Raw genomic sequence first — 21,210 nt, 5'->3', positions numbered from 1 at the left:
GCAGACTGTTCAGAGCAGCATTGAGACAGAAACTGGCAACACTTTACAGTTCTACATGAAACTATCATTTGCCTGCCAACAAACAAAGCCACTGATGCCCTTTTTAAGGAGTTCATAGCACTAGACCACCTCACAAGTGACACATTTTGATACATTCAGATACTGAACACTCTTATACAGGGTCCATAAACTGCCTTCCTTTTCATTTATTTATTTTTTATTTTTTTAACATTTATTTATTATTGAGACACACAGAGAGATAGAGCACGAGCAGAGGAGGGGCAGACAGACAGGGAGACACAGAATCCAAAGTAGGCTCCAGGCTCTGAGCTGTCAGCACAGAGCCTGACGCAGGGCTTGAACTCACAAACTGCGAGTTCATGACCTGAGCCGAAGTCGGACGCTTAACCGACTAAGCCACCCAGGCGCCCCTCCTTTTCATTTCTGTTCCATTGCAGAAATAAGAATGAAATTCCATGCACACTACAACAGCAATTTTTCCAAGGCAAATAAAATAGTTTGCCATAAACATTTACCTATAAGGAATCCATCTGAAGTAAATCCACACTGACAGAAAATGGATCTGGTAGGTTCACATAGCTTACTTTCTTTCCTCCACTAGCACCTATTATTCATCCAGTGTTTGGCTATGAACTCTGGAAAACCACTTCCAGCTTGTCATCTTACTGCTCAAGAACTGGAAAGCTTCTCTGCTACTCAATTCCAAGTTCCTCTGCCTGGCTTTCAAAGGCCTTTATCACCTGGCAGAACTTAGCTCAGCCCCTACTACTCCCAACATGACTGTCCCTCTCCTCACAGGCCCCATGACTTGCTCATGCAATTCATTCCACCCAGAGTATTTTCCTTTTCCCCACATCCATCTTCCCAAGTTCCATTTCCCACAGGAAGCTTCTTTCTACTATTCCTACTTACAACAATAGCACTTTCTCTGAATTCCTATTATATAGTGAAAGTCTGCATTACAGCTCTTTAATTTCAAACTTTTTAAAGCATCTTTTTACTTCTTTTTTTTTTTTTTTTTTAAGATTGTTTTCAAGCAATCTCTACACCCAGCATGGGGCTTAAACTCACAACCCCAAGATCAAGAGTCACATGCTCCACAAATTGAGCCAGCCAGGTGCCCCTTCTTAAAGCATTTTTTAAAAATTTCTCTGCAGCAGCTTTCCACCTTTGTTCCTCCATGATAACACAGAAGAATAAAACCCACATGTATGACATACCCCCAAGTTAAGCATTTGCAAATGTGGCTATTTTATTACTACTAAGAAATAACTTACAATACATCATACAAGTGATTAGTGTGCTACACATAATAGAAGGTGATCAATAAATACTTAATTAACCAATTAGTGTGTCCAGCCCATTAATCAATCAATTACACATAAATATTACTGCTGCTGCTGCCTGATAAGGATGATGATTGACGATGATGCAAAATACTCTTCTCCTGACAGTCTCTACAGGAACACATGACTTCTTACAGGGCAAATCTAACCAATATTATAACAGTACAGCAGGGACATTATACCCCTGAAGTTTATGAAGATTGAGACAGTTTCTATGGCAATCCTCGTGCAATCCCACACGTCCTGTGCAACAGTGTGGCTATTACTTCAATCTTGGGTAAAATTAGTAAACTGTAAACTCTGCTAGTGCAGTTAGAGATCAGATAACTCTTACTCCACCCAAGAGAAAGACTTCCTGTAACAATGCAAATCTTGCTCCGTATTAAAATGTTCTTGCTTTTACAGTAAGGAATTGCTCAAGCATTGGAAGTCCCTCACTGAGAATTATAACTCAGATATATAATTTTAACTGATATGAAATGTTTTCTCCAACATGTCAACATGCTCTTAATTGCCAGTCACACAAATAAGACCATGATTTGATTTTGACACCCCCAAATCCTAAAAATGCCAAAAATCCTGAAAATATCGTATCTTGCCCCGAAAAAAATCTCTAAACATATTTCAGACTGCTTAGATATAAATCTATCTACAGACCAAGAGCATTCTGTTTTCTCTAGTACTGACATTCTACCATTCTAGGAGTAGAAACAGATCCAAGAATAAATTTTTGAAACTTTTATTCTTTAGTGTTGCCTAAGCAGACACTATTAGAAGTGCTTGTAAAAGTAGATGACAGAGGAAGCTCTGTCATGCCCTGGAAACCTCCAAACATCAACCAAACAGCCCAAAAGAATGTCCTACTCAACAGTTCCAAGGATGTCATTAATTGCTTCCATCTGCTTCTCTCTGTCCCCTCCCCCTTCAAGTCAAGGCATCTACAAAAATTTTCTGCTTCATTTTGCATTTGCATTCTAAAGAAAAGCAAGAAAAGCATAAAGAGCTATAATGTTTTAAACTGTGGAATATTTGCCCCCCCAAATCTGTTTGACAGCCACAGCCATATTGTTGTTTGTACCCTGTGCTATTTTCAAGTAACATATTAAGTTAATTGAAAGGAATCTATTCAAAGTCCCCCCAACCTCCCAGCCAAGCTTACAGGTAAAACTCACAGGTGTCTGCACTTGGTCCTAACTCTGCTTTTTTAGGTCACAGGGCCTATATTCTCAGAAAACAGACCCCAACTACAGAACATACTCTTCTCTAGTCGGACCACAACCCACATCCTGGAGGAGCCCCAGACAGAGCAGCTTGAAAAACACGCCATCTTCTACTCTACCTGGCCGAGAGTCGACCCTCTCTCCACACACTGTGTCCCCTCTCAACATCCTTTAAAACTCCTTACAAGGCTCAGCCTGACAGAAACTTGTGGCCGACATCTCTCTTGATGTCTGGCCCCTCTCCTCCCTTAGAGAGTGAATAAACTCTGTCCTGCTTGTCTGGACATGCTTTGTGCAATTCCCTAACAGCTTTGGTGGCCCGTAAGAAGACTGGCCATTACCTACTGACCGGAATCCATCTCAACCAGATCGCCTTCTCAACTTATCTCAGGTGAGTCAAATTTTCATTTTCAGGAGGGCGCTTTGAGATCTTGAGCACTGACAGCAATCACCCACCAGGTGTTGGCCAATTCCCCCACGGCAAGGTTCAAGCCCCAGTACTGGGCTCATTCAACAATCAACAGTTCACCACTGGAGCGACACCTCCTCTGGGTCTTTCTGCAGTCTTGGGATCCTCAATCCCTTCCCTTCACACAGACCCTTGAGTTTGGGGGGATGCCCCTTTCTCAGGCTCCACACTGGTCAGGGTTTCATCTTCCTGGAACGCTGAGTCAAGATGTCTCCCTTCACAGTTTTTCCCTTTGTTCCTGGTCCTCAAAATCTCCTTTCTCCTCCTAGATTTCCAGATGGGCAATACCTTGTCCACCCCTCCCAAGGACTCCCCTCTGGGATGCCTCCTTAAAAAAAATATCAAAAACCTCCAGGTGCGTGGGTGGCTCAGTCAGTTAAGCATATGACTCTTGATCTCGGCTCAAGTCATGATCTCACAGTTCCATTCGTGAGATCAAGCCCTATGTCTGGCTCTGCAGCCTGCTGGGGACTCTCTCTTCCTCTCTCTCCACCACTCCCCTGCTCACGTGCTCTTTCTCTCAAAATAAATAGATAAAAACCATTTTTACAAAAATCTCAAAAACCTCCAATTGAAACAAGGTATTTGGCCCAAACGTCTTAATTTTCTACTGTAATGCAGCCTGGCCCCAATATTAATTAGATGACCAGAAGGGCTGGCCAGAGAACAGCTCTCTTAACCACAATTCTCTCCTCCAATTGAGTTTATATTGTCATGGCCTGGGTAAATGAGGTGAGGTTCCTTATGTCCAAGCTTTCTTTGAACTCGCTGGTCATCCTGACTTTCGCACTGCCTGTCGTATGCTCCTTCTATCTCCCCAGTTCTACCAACTTGGATTTGACCCTGCTGACCAACCTCCACCTTTCCACTTACCCATAGTTGATCCTCTGGCACCTCCACACACACCCCAGTACCCTCCTTCCCCTCAGGGCCCTTCAGCACCCTCCTTCCCCCCTTAAGCCCTTGCCTCCACTTCTCAATCCTTCTCCTGCCCACACTCGCTCTGATCACTCTTAACAACCTCCTGATGCTCTCACCACCCAATTCCCTCTTCGCAAAGTGGCTACATCAGGGGGCATTGTTTGGGTCTACGTTCCCTTCATGCCAGATCTTTCTCATATGGAATTTAAGCTTAGCTCTTTCTCAACTGATTCCTCCAGGTTCACTAAAGAATTTGAATATCTCACTCTTTCCTGTGATTTATTGTGGAGGGACCTATATGTTATTCTCTCCACCTGTACCACCCCAGAAGAGAAAAACAGAATTTGGTCCAAGGCTACTGAATATGCCGATGATCTAAACTGCAGAGAGCCTGTACAACATGCTCCCAGCAATGCAGCAGTTCCCTTAGCTGAGCCCAATTGGAATTACCAGCCCTCCTCTGGAGACAAAGCCAAATGCAACCACAGGACCACCGGCTTCATAAGAGGCATGTAGCGGGCAGCTTCTACACAGGTCAATTATGAAAGGTTAAGAAAAAGCACCCACAGATCAGATGAAAACTCTGCCCTTTTTCTCACCCACCTCACTGAAGCTCTTTAAAAATTCACAAACTCATGACCTCGAGCCCCACATCAGGTGAGCTCTGCTTCTCTGTCTCTGTCTCTCTCTGCCTCCCTGGGATTCTCTCTCTCTCTCTCTCTCTCTCTCTGCCCCTCACTTACTTGCACCCTCTCTCTCTCTTTCACAAAGGAAAATCGATCCTGCCTATCTATGCATTTCATCTCCCAGTCAGCCTCAGACATTAGAAAGAAACCTCAAAAGTTGGATAAAGGCCCTCAAACCCCTCAATATGAACTACTGGACCTGGCCTTCAGGGTCTTTAACAACAGACAGGAGGAATCAAAGAGGAAACGAGACAAAGAGATCAAAAACGATCTCATGCTTACTAGGCTACTGCCCTTACTGGAGCTATTCAGTCTTACCCTGCTGGCTCAACCTAAACATTCTCCAAGCCCCCTCCAAGAGCTTGTCACACTTCTGGTAAGCCTGGCTACTGGCCTAAACAATGTCCCAATAAAAAACTGCCACCCAGGGGGCACCTGGGTGGCTCAATTGGCTAAGTGACTGACTCCTGATCTTGAGATCAGGTCATGATCTCACAGTTTGTGAGTTCGAGCCCCGGGTCAGGCTCTGTGCTGACAGCTCAGAACCTGGAGCCTGCTTCAGATTCTGTGTCTCCCTCTCTCTGCCCCTCCCGCACTCATGCGCTTGCTCGCTCTCTCAAAAATTAACAAACATTAAGAAAAAAAAAACACTGTTCAGTAAGTTTTTCAGTTGATCATAACGTAGTGTTTTTCCTTTATTCCCCATGGAGACCAGGATTTTTCCCCATGATGCAATAAAGGTTAAAACCTATGAATGGTTTACCTAAATCCATTAATGATCTTTACCTAAATCAATTGCTTCCTAATTAAAATTGCATAATTACGACTTCCTAATTCTGTCATTAATTTCACATTTGTTGGCTAAAATTCCCCTCATCAACTAGGACTATTCGGTTACTCTGAGATAAAGTCTGTACAGGGAAGGCAAGATAGTTACAATTTTTTGTGTGTGGGTGAAGACAACATTTAAGATCTATTCTCTTAGCAATTTTCAAATATACAATATTGTTAACTATAGCCACCGTGCTGTACATTACATCTCTAGGACTTATATATCTTATAACTGAAAGTTTGTACCTTTCAACCACCTTCACTCATTTCCCCCATATTCCAGTGTGTGTGTGTCTGTATACATACACACATACAAACAGACCACATTTTCTTTATCCATTCATTCTCTGATGGACACTTAGGTTGTTTCCGTGTCTTGGCTTTTGTAAGTAAGGTTGCAGAGAATATGGGTGTGCAGATACCTTTCTGAGGTAGTGATTTTGTTTCCTTTGTATAAATACCCAGAAGTGGAACTGTGGATCATATGGTAGTTCTACTTTTAATTTTTTTGAAGAACCTCTGGAAAGGCAAGGTAAATCTTAATTTTTTTCTTTAAATCGCCAATTACCAATAAATAAATAAACAAATAAATAACCTACTAGAGTAGGGAACTGGTGTACTACTTACCACTAAGGATAATCAATGAAGTTTTGTTTTGGTGTTTTTTTTTTAAGGTTTATTTTATTTATTTTGAGTGAGAGAGCATATAAGCATGCAGGGGAGGGGCAGAGAAAGAAGAAGAGAGAGAATTCCAAGCAGGCTCCACACTGTCAGGGAGAAGAAGCCCAATGGAGCCCAACGCAGGGCTCAGACTCACAAAAGTGAGATCATGACCTGAGCTGAAATCAAGAGTCAGATGCTTAACCCACTGAGCCACACAGGTACCCCTAAAGTTTTGTTTTGGTTTAAAGTTACCTATTTTTTTGGAAAATATCACTAGGACACACTCCTTAATTTGTCTAAGTCCCCAAGGAAGCCTGTGAGAGCACATAGCATACTTCAAGGATATATTTCTGGGGATGAGCAGAAATTAGTTTCCTGAAAAAAAAATCATTAATCAGTCAAATGATCTTCATAGACTTGAATGTCAGGGTTAAAAGGAAATTTCTGTAGGGTCACCTAGTTCAAATACCCACCTGATGTTGAAAACCCCTTGTGCATTATCTCACCATGCTCTATACTTCCCAGGGAGTGAGGGGCAAACAGGTATGAGCTAGATCTATGTGGTTTTTTTTCTCTTTTTATTTTTTATTGAGGTATAATGGACATATAACATTATATTAGTTTCAGATGTATAAATGATTTTAAATGTGTATATATTGTGAAAGAATCACCAAATTAAGACTAGTTGCCATCCATAGTTTTAATTTTTTCATATGATAACTTTTAAAATTCATGTTCTTAACAATTTTATATTAAACCCCCAAGACTCATTTATTTTGTAACTGAAGCTTGTACGTTTGACCCACTACACCATTTTGGCCCCCCACTCCACTCTGCCTCATCTCTAGCAACTACCAATCTGTTTTGTGAATCTATAAATGATTTTTTAATGTCTTTTTGTATTAACTTGTTTTATTTTTTATTTTTTTTAATTTACATCCAAATTGGTTAGCATATAGTCCAACAATGATTTCAGGAGTAGATTCCTTAGTGCCCCTTACCCATTTAGCCCATCCCCCCCACACACCCCTTCCCGTAACCTTCAGTTTGTTCTCCATATTTGAGTCTCTTCTGTTTGTCCCCCTCCCTGTTTTTATATTATTTTTGTTTCCCTTCCCTTATGTTCATCTGTTTTGTCTCTTAAAGTCCTCATATGAGTGAAGTCATATGATTTTTGTCTTTCTCTGACTAATTTCACTTAGCATAACATCCTCCAGTTCCATCCACGTAGTTGCAAATGGCAAGATTTCATTCTTTTTGATGGCCGAGTAATACTCCATTGTATATACACACCACATCTTCTTTATCCATTCATCCATCGATGGACATTTGGGCTCTTTCCATACTTTGGCTATTGTGGATAGTGCTGCTATAAACATGGGGGTGCACGTGTCCCTTCGAAACAGCACACCTGTATCCCGTGGATAAATGCCTAGTAGTGCAATTGCTGGGTCGTAGGGTAGTTCTAGTTTTAGTTTTTTGAGGAATCTCCATACTGTTTTCCAGAGTGGCTGCACCAGCTTGCATTCCCAAGATCTGTGTTTTTAATGTAAGGTAAATATAAGTTTAATTATAATGTTTAACTGACAGCATAGGACTCCTCTTAATATTACCATGCTGATGAAATGGCACATAAACAAAGTAGGCTCATATTGGTTAGAGCTGGAAGAAACCTTGGAGGTTATCAAGTCCAGTGAGGCAAATCAGAAAAGATACTCCCACAAAACAGGCTCTACAAAAAACAGATGCTTCTGGCCCCTTACTTCCTGACACATGAACATTTTGCAGAATTAACAGAAACACCATTATGTAGAAGCACCCACTCAAGTAAGTTAGAAATAAAAAGACATCAACATGGGTGAAATTTTGCATCTGTTCAATGAAAATAGAACATAAGGAGGTTAAAAATAAAAGAATACTTCTCACTTTATTTAAAATTGTGATATATAACATACATAGAGAAATTTGTATAAAACATACATATAATGAATAGTTATAAAACAATCACCCATATAACTCAACACTTACATCAAGAAATACATTACCGTTTATTTGTTTATTTTGATATTATTACCATTTCAGAAGCCCCTGTGTGGCCTCACCCTGAGTATAACCCTCTTCCTTCCTCCCAGAGGTACCATTACCCTGACTTTTGTAATCATTATTTCCTTACTTATCTTCATCTTTTTAAGGCAGTTTACTTCTACATGTTTCTGAAGTTTAAATAAATGGAGACTACCTATGTATCTATCATTCATTTCTCTCATTTATTTTTGAGATTCATTCATTTTTTTAATTGAAGTAAAATTCACATAATATAAAATCAACCATTTTGAAGTGAAAAATTCTCTTTCATTATTGATTGGTATTCCAATTTATGACTATACCAGAATTGTTTTTATCCATTCTACAATAAACAGACCAGTGGAGTCATCATGAACAATGTTGATATCAATGTTTTCATATATGGATCCTAGTGTACATGGGCATAAGTTTCTCTGAGAATTGTCTGTCCTCTACTTTACTAACACCAAACTGTTTTCCAAAGTGGCCGCACCAATTTACATTCCCAGTAGGAGTGTATGAGAGTTCCAATTGCTCCACATCTTTATCAACAACTAATATTATCACACTTCTTAATTTAGGGTTTATAATGGAGTAATTTGCACAGCTCTGATGAGTAATGAGATAGAGTGAGTACCTGTTCATAATTTATTGGCCATTTAGATTTCCTCTTTTGAGGTGACTATTCAAATCCTTTGCCACTTTTTTTTTGTAACTGAATAGCCTTACCTTACTTTTGACTTTTGAAAAGTAAAGATTCCACTTTTTTTCTGTCCTATGCACCAACCTTTACATTTACTTAGGTCTTGACTGCCATCGAACAAAATCACTGAGCAAAGACAAACTTGACAAAGTTTTAACTAATCAAAAGTTAATATCTCCGCTTTTACTCAGGATAGGCCAAAACACCTGCAAATTATTTGTAGGAATTTGGGTGATAAGTAAATATAATTTAAATTTAAAATGTTACTGAAAAAACACTGCAATAAATTTTTAAGTTTGTATCTACTGTTATTCCCTCATCTCCAAGCAAAGGTGTTTAGCATATAACTCAGATTCATGCCTGCTAAGGTCAGAATGTTTCTGAATCTTTTCCATTCCAAATAATGAAACTCAGAAGTCAAACTTTCATTAAAAATCACTATGTCAAAAATGCCTAATAGCAATGAATACAATCAACAGTAGGAACTACAGTGTTATAAGATGAAAAGTCAAAATCTCAATTGTAAACACTTTTATATTAAAAAAAAAAAAAAAAAGTTGCTCCTGGAATCAATTTTCTTTCCTACCAAGAGGATTATTCTGCTTAGCAAGAGAAGAATGTTTTACTCACTTAATAAATGCTGGTGGCATATCTCTCTTCAAAATCTGATCTTCAGTGGTTTGAACAGTCTCTTTTCCAACCTACAGGAGAAAAAGATTCACAATTCAATAATAAATTCTCAGACTTTTAAAAACTTATAAACATATTGAAACACATACTTTATCATTGAAGTTTCTGGATTCAAAGAAAATTTCTGGATTTTTGAAATTATCAAGACAGTTCCCATATATCCTTCCACAATATACTTGGATAACAATATGGGATACAAACAATGTACCACCCCTTGTTCAGAGTAATTCATTTGAAGGCACCGCGGAGCACAGTAAAAAAAAAAGAGATAAACTCATCTCTGAGATATATGTATATATGTTTAATTGACAAACTACTTTATCTTTTTTTTTAAGATTTTATATTTAAGTAATCTCTATACCCAATGTGGAGCTCAAACCCACAGCCCCAAGATCAAGAGTCACATGCTCCACCAACGGAGCTAGTCACGTACCCCTATATCTCTAATACAGTACATGAAGTACAATGAATCAAGATAAGTAAGCTAAATGTCTATACGGGGGGGGGGGGGGGGGGGGGGGGGGACATATTACTGGAACTGAAAAAAAGTATAAAGCAATTATGATGCTGAAACTAGAAACCAAACATATAAAAATACACAACTTCACCATTAATCAAATAAATTCACACCAGGGGTGCCTGGGTGGCTTAGTCAGTTGAGCATCTGACTCTTGATGTCAGCTCACTCAGGTCACGATCCCAGCGTCCTGGGATCAAGCACCATCTCGGGCTCTGCATTGGGCATGGAGCCTGCCCCTCTCCCTTGCTCATGCTCTCTCTAAACTAAAAAAATAATTTTTTTAATTAAAAATAAATAAATAAATTCAAACTAAAGCAACACGATTTTTCCCCTAATTATAGATCAACTTTTTAAAAAATAATATATAATGCTTAATGCTACAATAGAATAGTTTTATACCCTTCTAATGGCAATGTAAACTGGCATACTCCATTTGGAAAAGCATTTACTAGTATGTGTTAAGAGATATGAAAAGTCATATCTAGGAATTCCACTTAAAGAGAATATACACTATAAGCAATAATACCAAATGTGGTAATAACAAGATTCACAAAAATATTCACTATCATGGTAGTTATAAAAGCCAAAACATTTTTTAAATAACTTATCCAACAACAAGGAACAGCTAAGTAAATTAGGATAAAGATAGAGTACTACAGAGCCATTAAAACAATGGTTATAAAGACTCAGCACTACATAAAAATTTTTCTGACATTATATTTCATTTAAAAGGAAGAATAAAAATAATAAATACACTACGATTACAACAAACCAGAAAAATCCATATGTATGAAGCAAAACACTGAAAGAATACAAAACAAAATGTTAACAGTGATTATAATGATGCTTAGGAAATTCTGTATCTGTATTTCCTCTTTTCTAATCTTCTGAAATGTGAATATACAATTTTTATAATTTAAAAAGTAATATTAAAATGTTATTCTGGGTTATTTAGATGCAATTATTTCCTACCTAATAACTGTAGTAATTATGTCATTTCATATAAATCTTCCAAATAGTAATATCTAAAAATATCAAAATATATCAAAATATTAAAAGCCACACTAACCAGATTATGTGCACACATATTTATTATATCACAAATGGTACACATACTCACTTTCTTCAAAATTATTCCTCTGTAGGGCTTGGATGTCAATTTTTCTTTCACTACAGCTATATCACATACTCTAAAGTACTCTAAAGAAAGGTAAACTTGAATATAGTAAATGGTGAAACCCACCCATTTTACCAATATAAAGCTACATAAAAGTTGCTAAATCATAAATATAAACCACAGTTTAATGCAGAAATCTGTAATTTTTTTTTAAATCCAGAATGGAAAGTATCTCAATCCTACCATTTAACTGTTTAACTTTTGATTGAGTTTAAAGAAAAAAAACAAGTAAGAAAAATCCCTTAGTGCACAGTAAATCAGCTAAAGAAAATAATACAATAAACTATTCTCAGGGAATACAAGTCATGCATAAGTTAATGAATACAAGTTTTTTCTCTCAAGTTAATAGCTCAGAAAAAAGCAAAAACACATATACCACTGTGTAATAGCCAGTGCTTTTGTAGACAATAGACTGCCTGTATCATAATAAAAGCCTTTCAAATCAGCAGCTGGTTCTCTAGAGTTTCTCAGATCAAAACATGACAGAATATTTCCAGATGTATTGTTCACTATATTTTCCAACTAAAATCAACCATTCAAAAAGCTGTGGGCCATGATTTCATGAAATAAAAAATGAAGTTCAGCAACAAAGTCACTAGTTCATACTGAGTATAAGGGCCTAGAAGGATATTCATATTTAGACACATGGAGATTTCTTTTATTTTACACACACAGAGACACAGCAAGGGAAGAAGAGGAGTGAGTTCCTCTTATATCTCCTTTAGAAAACATTCAGTTATTCAGCTGTTATTCAGCATTATTATTGAGTACAACTACATAAGCCAGGCACTGTTCTAGGTATTGGGGATAGAGCAGAGAGTAAAAATAAGCCTCCTGCCCTCATGGAACTTATATTCTAGTAGGAGTAGACAGAAAGTGCACAAGTACATAAATACACAAACAAAATCACCCCAGATAATGGTAAGGATGATGCTATATAGACTATAGGGTAGGAGTAGAGGGTTCCTACTTTAAAGAGTGGATAAAGAAGACTTCCCTGAGGAAGTAACACTGGAGTTGAGACTCTGAAGCTGAGAAGGAAGCCTCATGGAAGAACTGGGAAAGAACACTCCATAGGGAGAAACAAGAGAAAGACCCTATGGCAGGAAAATTTGAGTATATCCAAGGAAGCTTAAGGAGGCCAGAGTGGCTGAAGTTCAGTGAGGGGAGAAGGTGTGGTGGTGATAGGGCTGGATAAGAAGGCAAGGGCCAGATGGCAAAGAGCCTTTTAGGCTAGGTTAAGATGTGTGGAATCTTTTCTAAATACAGTAAGAAGAAGGACTGCTAAACAGGAGATTGAAATGACCTGATTTTCTTTTTAAAAAGACATTTTTGTCTGTGATGTGGCCAAGTGATCTTAGTGGGTAAGGGGAAGCAGGCTGACCAGTTAGGAGGCTACTTCAGTCATCCAGCAGAGAGAGGACAGTAACTTAAAATAAGACATGAAAGTGGAAATGGAGAATTAGCTCTTTTGGAGGAAGAACTAATAGGACTTGCTCTTGGACTGCAAGGAGTGGGGGATGGGGAGTAGACCGAGGGGGGGAAAAATCAGAAATGACTTCTGATCAATTAGGTGAGAGGTCTTTGAAGGCAGCAATGCTGGAAGGCTGATATATGGCAAAGATTTACCCTCAAAAAATAAAACAATCATGGGGCATCCAGATGGCTCAGTCGGTTAATTGTCCAACTCTTCGTTCTGGCTCAGGTCATGATCTCACAGTTTCGGGAGTTTGAGCCCCACGCAGCGGGGAGCCTGCTTGGGATCCTCTCTCTCCCTCTCTCTCTGCCCCTCCCCCACTCATGCTTTCTCTGTCTCTCTCAAAAAAAATTAAATTTAAAAATTAAGATAATCTGGGGGCGCCTGGGTGGCGCAGTCGGTTAAGCGTCCGACTTCAGCCAGGTCACGATCTCGCAGTCCGTGAGATCGAGCCCCGCGTCAGGCTCCGGGCTGATGGCTCGGAGCCTGGAGCCTGTTTCCGATTCTGTGTCTCCCTCTCTCTCTCTGCCCCTCCCCCGTTCATGCTCTGTCTCTCTCTGTCCCAAAAATAAATAAAAAACGTTGAAAAAAAAAATTTTTTTTTTAAATTAAGATAATCTGTTTTTAAAAAAATAAATAAAAATTAAAATTAAAAATAAAGCAATCATGAGTACACCCAGCAAAACCATTAAAACAGTTTTACGAATAGCCAATAATCTGACCCTGGTGAAGGTAATTACTAAAGAATGAATGAATTTTACTTAAATATTTTATTTCTCTTTTCTAAGGGTAGGGGTAAGTGGGGAAAGAAAAGTAGATAATAAAAATATACTCAAAGGCTACTTATCCAGAAGCCATTTTTTTTTTAAAAAAAGGCATGTGGTTCCAGAGCCTGTGCTCTTCTTTTTTGGTGGCAGGGAGATGGCGTGGAAGGGCAGAGGGAGAGAGAGAATCTTAAGCAGGCTCCACACCCAGCACAGAGTCCAATGCGGGGCTCAATCCCACCACCCTGAGATCATTACCTGAGCTGAAATAGTCAGATACTCAACTGACTGAGTCACCCAAGCACCCCTTAATTTACTATTCTAAGCTGCATTCATACTTGTGGTGACAGTATCCACAGTCACTCCAATCTTCAATATACTCAATCCAGAATTAAATTAGGTACAATAAATAAATGCTCCCGTTTTTAAGGCAAAACACATAAAGCATGACTGTGTAGAATAAATGTCATTTTCACTTGAGGAATTGATTTTTAGCAATGCTGTCCAATAGAACTTTCTGTTATGATAGAAATGTTCTTTTTGAACTGTCCTACCCAATACAGTAGCCAAGAGCCACATATGCCTATTGAGCAGTATGGCTTGTGCAACTGAAGAAGTAACTTATTACTTTTTATTTAATTTTAATTAATCTTAATTTTTTTAATTAAGATTTTATTTTTCATTTATAGCATTTTAAGTTCACAGCAAAACTAAGGGGAAGATAACAGAGATTTCCCATACACTCCCCGCTCCATACAACAGCCTCCCCCATTATCAACAACCCACACCAGAGAGTACATTTGTTACTACCCATAAACCTACCATTGACTACATCATAATCACCCAAAACTCATAGTCAACATGACAACTCACTCCTGGCAACCACTAATCATGTCACTGTCTCCATAGTTTTACCTTTTCTAAAATGTCGTACAGAATCATCCTGTATGTAACCTTTATCGATTGGCTTCTTTCAATTAATTTTAATTGTAATTGCCACATGTGGCTAGTGGCTACTATATTGCACAGCTCAGGTCTATGGGACTTTCACTGTCTCCTAAAACTGGTCTTCCTGACTCTAGACTTCCATCTTCTAATTCACTCTTCACACAGCTGCTAGATTAACCTTCATTTTTGCCTTTGCTGCATGGTCTCTTCACAAAACAAAGGAGCTGGGTCTGCAAAGACAGTTGCTAGATGGAGAAGAGAAGGATCAGACAGTCCAAGCAGAAAGGAAAGAACAGGCAAAGGCTCCGATGTGTTTGAGCATATGGTTGAGTAGACAAGAAAAACAGGTTGGTGTGGCCTCAGCAAAAGAAATGAGGCTAGGAAGGGAAGCTCCAGTCACCTTGGGAAGGGCTTTGTATGCCAAGCAAAGACAGAGAAGATTATGTAACTTAACTTGCCCATTTATTCAAAGGTTGTCATCCTCTGTTCTAGATCTTTCCAATTCAGTGTTGTATCACTGAAGTATCAAGTCAAGAAGTTCCAAAGAAGCCAGTTTCTAAAGATATGCAGGATCAGAAAAGCATCTTCTATTTGTGAACAGCTGGCAAAGTCTATCTAGGAGAGCCAAGATAAAGCTTCACATTTTTTAGGCCATCAACCAGGAAATGTACTTTCCTTCTCTTTCCCCACACTATCAAAACAAAACAGCTTTTTTAGCATCCATCTTTTCCAAACAAAAAGAGTAGAACAATTAAGAAAGGGATTAATTCACAAAATGCTCTTTGTTAACTAGCAGGAATCTTCATGGCTTGTGGAAAACATTTCTCCTGGAGGCCTCAGCCTTACTGTGGGGAAGCACATGATTCCTAATACAAGCTACACTTTACAAACAAGCAGGTCAGTAATAATTTGGACAAATGCTTCTCGAACCTGTGCAGCACCAGTCATCAAAACACTTAACTACTTTAGTTAAGCCAAATGTTTTTACTACATACATGTTAAGAGCACATGCACAGGAATTTAGTGACTTGGTTTCTAGTTACAGCTTAGCTAATAAATAGCCATGTATGGGGGCACCTGGGTGGCTCAGTCTGTTAAGGGTTCGACTTCAGCTCGGGTCATCTCAGGGTTCGTGACTTCAAGACCCGCGTTGGGCTCCATGCTGACAGCTTGGAGCCTGGAGCCTGCTTTGGATTCTGTCTCCCTCTCTCTCTGCCCCTCCCCTGCTTGTACTCTGTCTCTCTCCCTCTCAAAAATAAACATTAAAAATAAACAAATAAATAAATATATGGTCATGTATGTGACCTGAAATGAATCATATAATTACTCAAATATTTCTTCTCAACTATGTGATCTCTTTCCTTCCTTGTCTACTGTAGTTGACCCAATTACCTTTTAGCTCTCTGATAAAGGAAATTTACCTTTAAGTTTATCTTTTCTACCTTCAGTCTTCATTTACCACTTCAAATTCTTTTTAGGAACAAGGCAAGGTATGAAATGATTAATAAATGCAAAATTTAAAAGCTCTCACTTCCTGTATATTTTATCTATACATTTTATGATTGTGAGGTTAAAGTTGATGTCTGATTTTTTAACCTTAAAATAAATCATATTCTCTCTGAAAAATAAATGCCCATAGTTAAAGGGTACAAAGCGGGGGACGGGCACCTGGATGCTCAGTCAGTTGAGCATCGGACTCTTGATCTCATCTTGGGTCTTGATCTCAGGGCCGTGAGTTCAGGCCTCATGCTGGGCATGAAGGGTACTTAAAAAAAAAAAAAAAAAAAAAGCAGAGAAAAGAATGCCAGAATGCCAAATAGGTCTTAATTATAAGTTCTGAGGTTTTCCAGGTGAGCATTTAAAAACAACCCTTTCAAAGTAATCTAACTTTATAGTAAATACATTTTATTACTTCCAAGCTTTGTTCCATTGCTGAAATTCAGACTTGTTGGTTCTATTCACTGCTAAAACTATTTCTCTTTTATTTTCTTCTTCAGAGAATTGCCTCTAACTCTTGAGGCCCAATTCCCTCAATTCAATAAACAGGCAGTAAGTGCCAACTATGTGTCCGCTAGGTGGTAGGAAGAGAATGAGATAAGAAATAAAGCATCCTTAGATAAAATGAAATAAGGGTAGTGAATGAGTAAGAGGCCTGGGGGCATTTTCAGGGGGCTTGGCGGGAAGCCCTGTTTCTTTTGAAGAGCTCTTACTTTGTTCAGTAGTTAATTTAAATATCTTTTGTTCAATATGTGACTTTAGTTCAAAATTCTATGTGAGAGGCCTTTTGTCTTCTGCTGTTGTTATTATTACTCCTTTCATCACGACCCACTCAATTTGGTTCAGTAATGTACAGAGATTTGGTTTCTTTCCAGCGAAAGAAAGAAAGAAAGAAAGAAAGAAAGAAAGAAAGAAAGAAAGAAAGAGAAAAAGAAAAAAAAAAAACAACTTGGCTGGTTCAAGTCATTACCCAGACTAAAAGTATGTTAATGTAGAGGTCTCCCTTAGCTAGCCTAAATATAAGAAAACAGAAAGACAAAACACATAAGAGAATTTGTGTTAGAGATTTACACAGTATAAGTGGTAGCCATAGAACATCAGATTTAAAGGGTGCAGGGAGATGGTAATCAACAGAAGTCCTTAATGTATTTTATTTTTATTTTATTTATTTTTTTTATTTGAGAGAGAGCTAAGAGGGAGGGGCAGAGAGAGAGAGGGACAGAGAATCCCAAGCAGGCTCCACCTTGTCAGCGCAGAGCTGGATCGGGGCTCAAACCCACAAACCGTGAGATCCATGACCTGAGCTGAAATCGTGTCAGATGCTTCACCGACTGAGCTACCCAGATGCTCCCCTAATGTATTTAGACAAGAAAATGCAATGAAAATGTAAGCCAAAATGTACTTTAATGTAACTTAAAGTTACAGTAGGCCAGCCATGGAGCCAACTGATGGAAACCAACTGACTGTGACCAGACAAGGGAATGTGCACAATTCTGCCTGTACTTAGTTTGGCTCAAATCTCTGTTTCTGTAGTATAGCTATTAGGCTGATCAATCCATTATACTGAAGGGCCATTCTGATATGCAGCTGTGTCCAGTACCATGTCTATGTCATAAAACAATAATAATGTATATGCCCACCATCAGCAACACTTTTGCTTATTTTCCTGCAGTGGTGATGGATTTATGATCCACCCACCCCTCACTGTACCTTTTGCATTATTCACAGATGATATACTAGAGTCAGGTGTTTAAAAAGCCATATATCCAGAAAAACAAGGACTCTCTAACCTACTCTGATTTCCAACTCACTCATTTAATCAACCACTCATTGAGTACTTCCTATGTGGTAGGCACTGTGCACAACATTGTGTGTGATGGCAATATAAAAATAAGTGGGATTCAGTCCTTGCCCTTCACAGAAAGACAAGACAAATGCTTAAACTAATCATTGTTACACAGTGTAATGCATGCTCTAACGGAGTCACATCCAAGCTTCAGCTCTGCATCAGTGATGTAGGAGAGGTTTCACAGAGGAAAAGAAACTCTAGAAAGGCTGATAAGAGCTCTTCTCCAGGAGTAATGGGATTTGGGGAAGAAAGAGCTTTCCAGCAGTGGAGCAGCTATGTGAAGGTATGGCCAGTTTAAGGTCCACAAGGAGGAGATATAAAGAAGATAGGAAATTGGAGAAGCAGAAAGGGACCACATTAGGGAGGGCCTTGTGTGCAGTGGACTTAGACTTTATTCTCTAACCAATGGGAAATTATTTAATGGTCCTAAGCAAAAGACATTATTAGGTTTGCATTTCAGTAAGAAAAGTTCAGCAGCAAAAATAAAACAAAGGTAAAAAAAATAAAATAAAATAAAACAAAACAAAAAAACTAGAATGATCAGTTCATTTGTTAGTTCATTTACTCAATCAAATATTTATATAACATACCATGTGCCAGGTATTATAGACAGTAATGAAGAAAACACATGTGGCCCCTAATCACACAGAGCTTAGAGTCTTAGTGAAAGTAAAGATAAACTAAAAGCAGCAGCAGTATGGATATGGATATGAAGGCAGATTTAAGAGGTGCATCTATGTGACATTCCATGTGGAGGGTAAGGGAGAAGTCTGGAATGACTCTCAGGCTCCTGACTCAAATGGACTTGGTAGTATAGGTAATATAGGAAGAGAAAACCAGATCTGAGAAAGAAAATCATGACTACCTATGGGATGTTGAGATGGAGATAAGCACTTGCTCAATAAGCAACTGAAGAGATGGTTCCTCAGTTTACATGCCTAGGCTGAAGAAACAGAGCAGAGCTGGTAGAAAAGCAAGCTGGTGAAAAGAGCTGAGAAGGAAATGTCTGAAAACAGGATGTGTGGAATGGTAGAACTATGCCATGAAAGCTAAAGAAATACAGAGTTCCAAGAATGTGAAAGAAGAATCAATAGTGTCTACTGCCATAGTTAATGGTTTCAGTATATTCAGAGAGTTGTGCAACCATCACCATAATCATTTTCTGAACATCATCATCATCCCATACAGAAACCATCTGCAGTCACTCCTTGTATTTATCCCCAAACCTTCTCCACCCCATCCAGCCATAGGCAATCAGTAATTTACTTCCTGTCTCTACAGATTTGCCTATATTTGATACAAATGGAATCACACAGTGTACAACATTTAAAAAAAATTTTTTAATGTTTATTTATTTTTGAGACAGAGGGAGACAGAGCACGAGTGGGGGAGGGGCAGAGAGAGAGGGAGACACAGAATCTGAAGCAGGCTCCAGGCTCTGAGCTGTCAGCACAGAGCCCGATGCAGGGCTCGAATCCACGAACCATGAGATCATGATCTGAGCCGAAGTCGGACACTTAACTGACTGAGCCACCCAGGCGCCCCAGGATACAACCTTTAGTGACTGGCTTCTTTCCTGTTGGAGCATATAGCGGTATTTCATTGCTTTTTATTGTCAAATAATATTCCATTATATGGTTATACCACATATTTTCTCCCAGTCTGTGACTTGTTTTTACTTTTTTGATGGTGTCCTTTGTAGCACAAAAGTTTTTAATTCTGATGAAATTCAAGTTATCTATTTGTTCTTTTGTGGCTTGTGCTTTTAGTATAGTATCTAAGAAGGCTTTGCATGACCAAGGTCATGAGGATTTATTCCTATGTTTTATTCTAAGAATTTTATAGTTTTAGCTCTTACATTTTAGGTCCACAATCCATTTGAAGTTAATTTTTGTGTATGCTAAGAAAATGGTTATTATTTTCTTTAAAGAAACCAAGCATGTTGATAGGCTGAAGGAAAGGAGGCAGGAAACAAGACGTTGATTATAAAGCAAGGTCTCTAAAGAGGCAGGGACAGAATCTGGAGAACAGGTAGAGACACTAACATTTACCAGGAGGAAATCATCTCTTCCTCAGAGACAAGACGGATGGTGAGTGAAGACAGAGACATTAACTGTAACTGTGGGGCCTATGACCTATATCTTCTTAGGAATTTACAAACAGTTTATTTAAGGATCTAAGATAACTTTCAGTCAGGAAATCTGTTTAATTTAATTTAATCCACCACTTTCCAATTTCTTAATACCTACCAACCTATGATGGAATTGGGATTTGTAGGATATACTTAGGAAAACAGTCATCTAGGCCACGAGTTACAAATTAGTGGCCTTTGTGCAGATTTGGACCAACGGTAATTTATGTTTCATCCACATTGTTTTTAAGTCAAGAAATTTCATAAAGATACAAATTTATGAAACTCTTGACATACTAGAAGATTGGCCACATCAGATCTGCATTTCAGCAAAGAAACAATTTGCTAGAACCCAAATATCCTATACAGGGAATATACTCTCTGTACCATTCCCTATAATCTTAATATCCAGACCATTTCACTCATTTATGTCAGTTCCTGGTCTCTGTGGATATCTAGGTTTATCATTCCCACATTAGGCAACCCTCTCAGTGTCTACACAGAGTGAAAATTCCTGAAGCCACTCTTAGAAATTCCTTATGCAAGTCCCCTCTAAATATTTTGTTATAAAAGTGCTCTTCTTATGAGAGCTGTGAGAAAGACTGAGGGAAGTATTTATGTCAGGAATGACAAAACGGCAGTGTATGGGCCAGGTGTAATCTACAGACCTATTTGACAGGCACAGTATTTTTTTAAAACAGAAAACTTCACATTAAAAAGAAATACAGATGTCCAGATTTTATTGGATATCAGGAAGATCTGGTAACACAAGACTCTGTTTCCATATGGCAACAATAAGCTGGAGATAGTAGCAGTCTTCTTCAATCAGGTCCTACATTTTTCAATTTACCACAGTCCCTACCACTCCCCAGTGTCCTCTAACTGGTCTGATTCACACATTTACACATTTGGTTGTGCAGGCATCTGAGTTTGTGCCACCTGGTTTAATAAAATCATTCAGTTCTTGTATTTTTTTAGTATTTATTTATTTTTGAGAGAAAGTATCGGTGAGGGAGGGATGGGGGTGGGGCGGGGGGACAGAGGATCTGAAGCAGGATCTGCGCTGACAGGAGAGGGCTTGAACTCACAAACTGTGAGATTATGACCACAGCCAAAGTCAGGATGCTCAACTGACCGAGCCACCCAGGTGCCCCAGACAAAATCATTCAGTTCTTAATTAGCACAGTACACAAGGCAAGATTCCCAACATCATGAGTGTCATGGGAAATTCTA

General features: G+C 38.7%; 1 protein-coding gene and 1 long non-coding RNA gene across 3 annotated transcripts in view; one reads left to right on the top strand and one right to left on the bottom strand.

Annotated features, from left to right (window-relative positions):
• Positions 1-21,210, bottom strand: part of VCL (vinculin) — a 110,114-nt gene that overhangs the window by 64,158 nt on the left and 24,746 nt on the right. For both annotated transcript variants that reach the window (XM_007095647.3, XM_007095649.3), the window contains exon 2: positions 9,555-9,625. In XM_007095647.3, the coding sequence (XP_007095709.2) occupies positions 9,555-9,625 (71 nt within the window). The remainder of the gene's footprint in view (positions 1-9,554; positions 9,626-21,210) is intronic.
• LOC122232035 overlaps positions 2,580-21,210 on the top strand; it is a 75,616-nt gene continuing 56,985 nt past the window's right edge. Inside the window, exon 1 of the long non-coding RNA XR_006209356.1 lies at positions 2,580-2,978. This is a non-coding gene — a long non-coding RNA (uncharacterized LOC122232035). The remainder of the gene's footprint in view (positions 2,979-21,210) is intronic.

The sequence above is a fragment of the Panthera tigris genome, chromosome D2, assembly GCF_018350195.1.
Source record: "Panthera tigris isolate Pti1 chromosome D2, P.tigris_Pti1_mat1.1, whole genome shotgun sequence".
NCBI classification, from domain to species: domain Eukaryota; kingdom Metazoa; phylum Chordata; class Mammalia; order Carnivora; family Felidae; genus Panthera; species Panthera tigris.
This window is presented reverse-complemented; position numbering and strand designations above follow the sequence as displayed.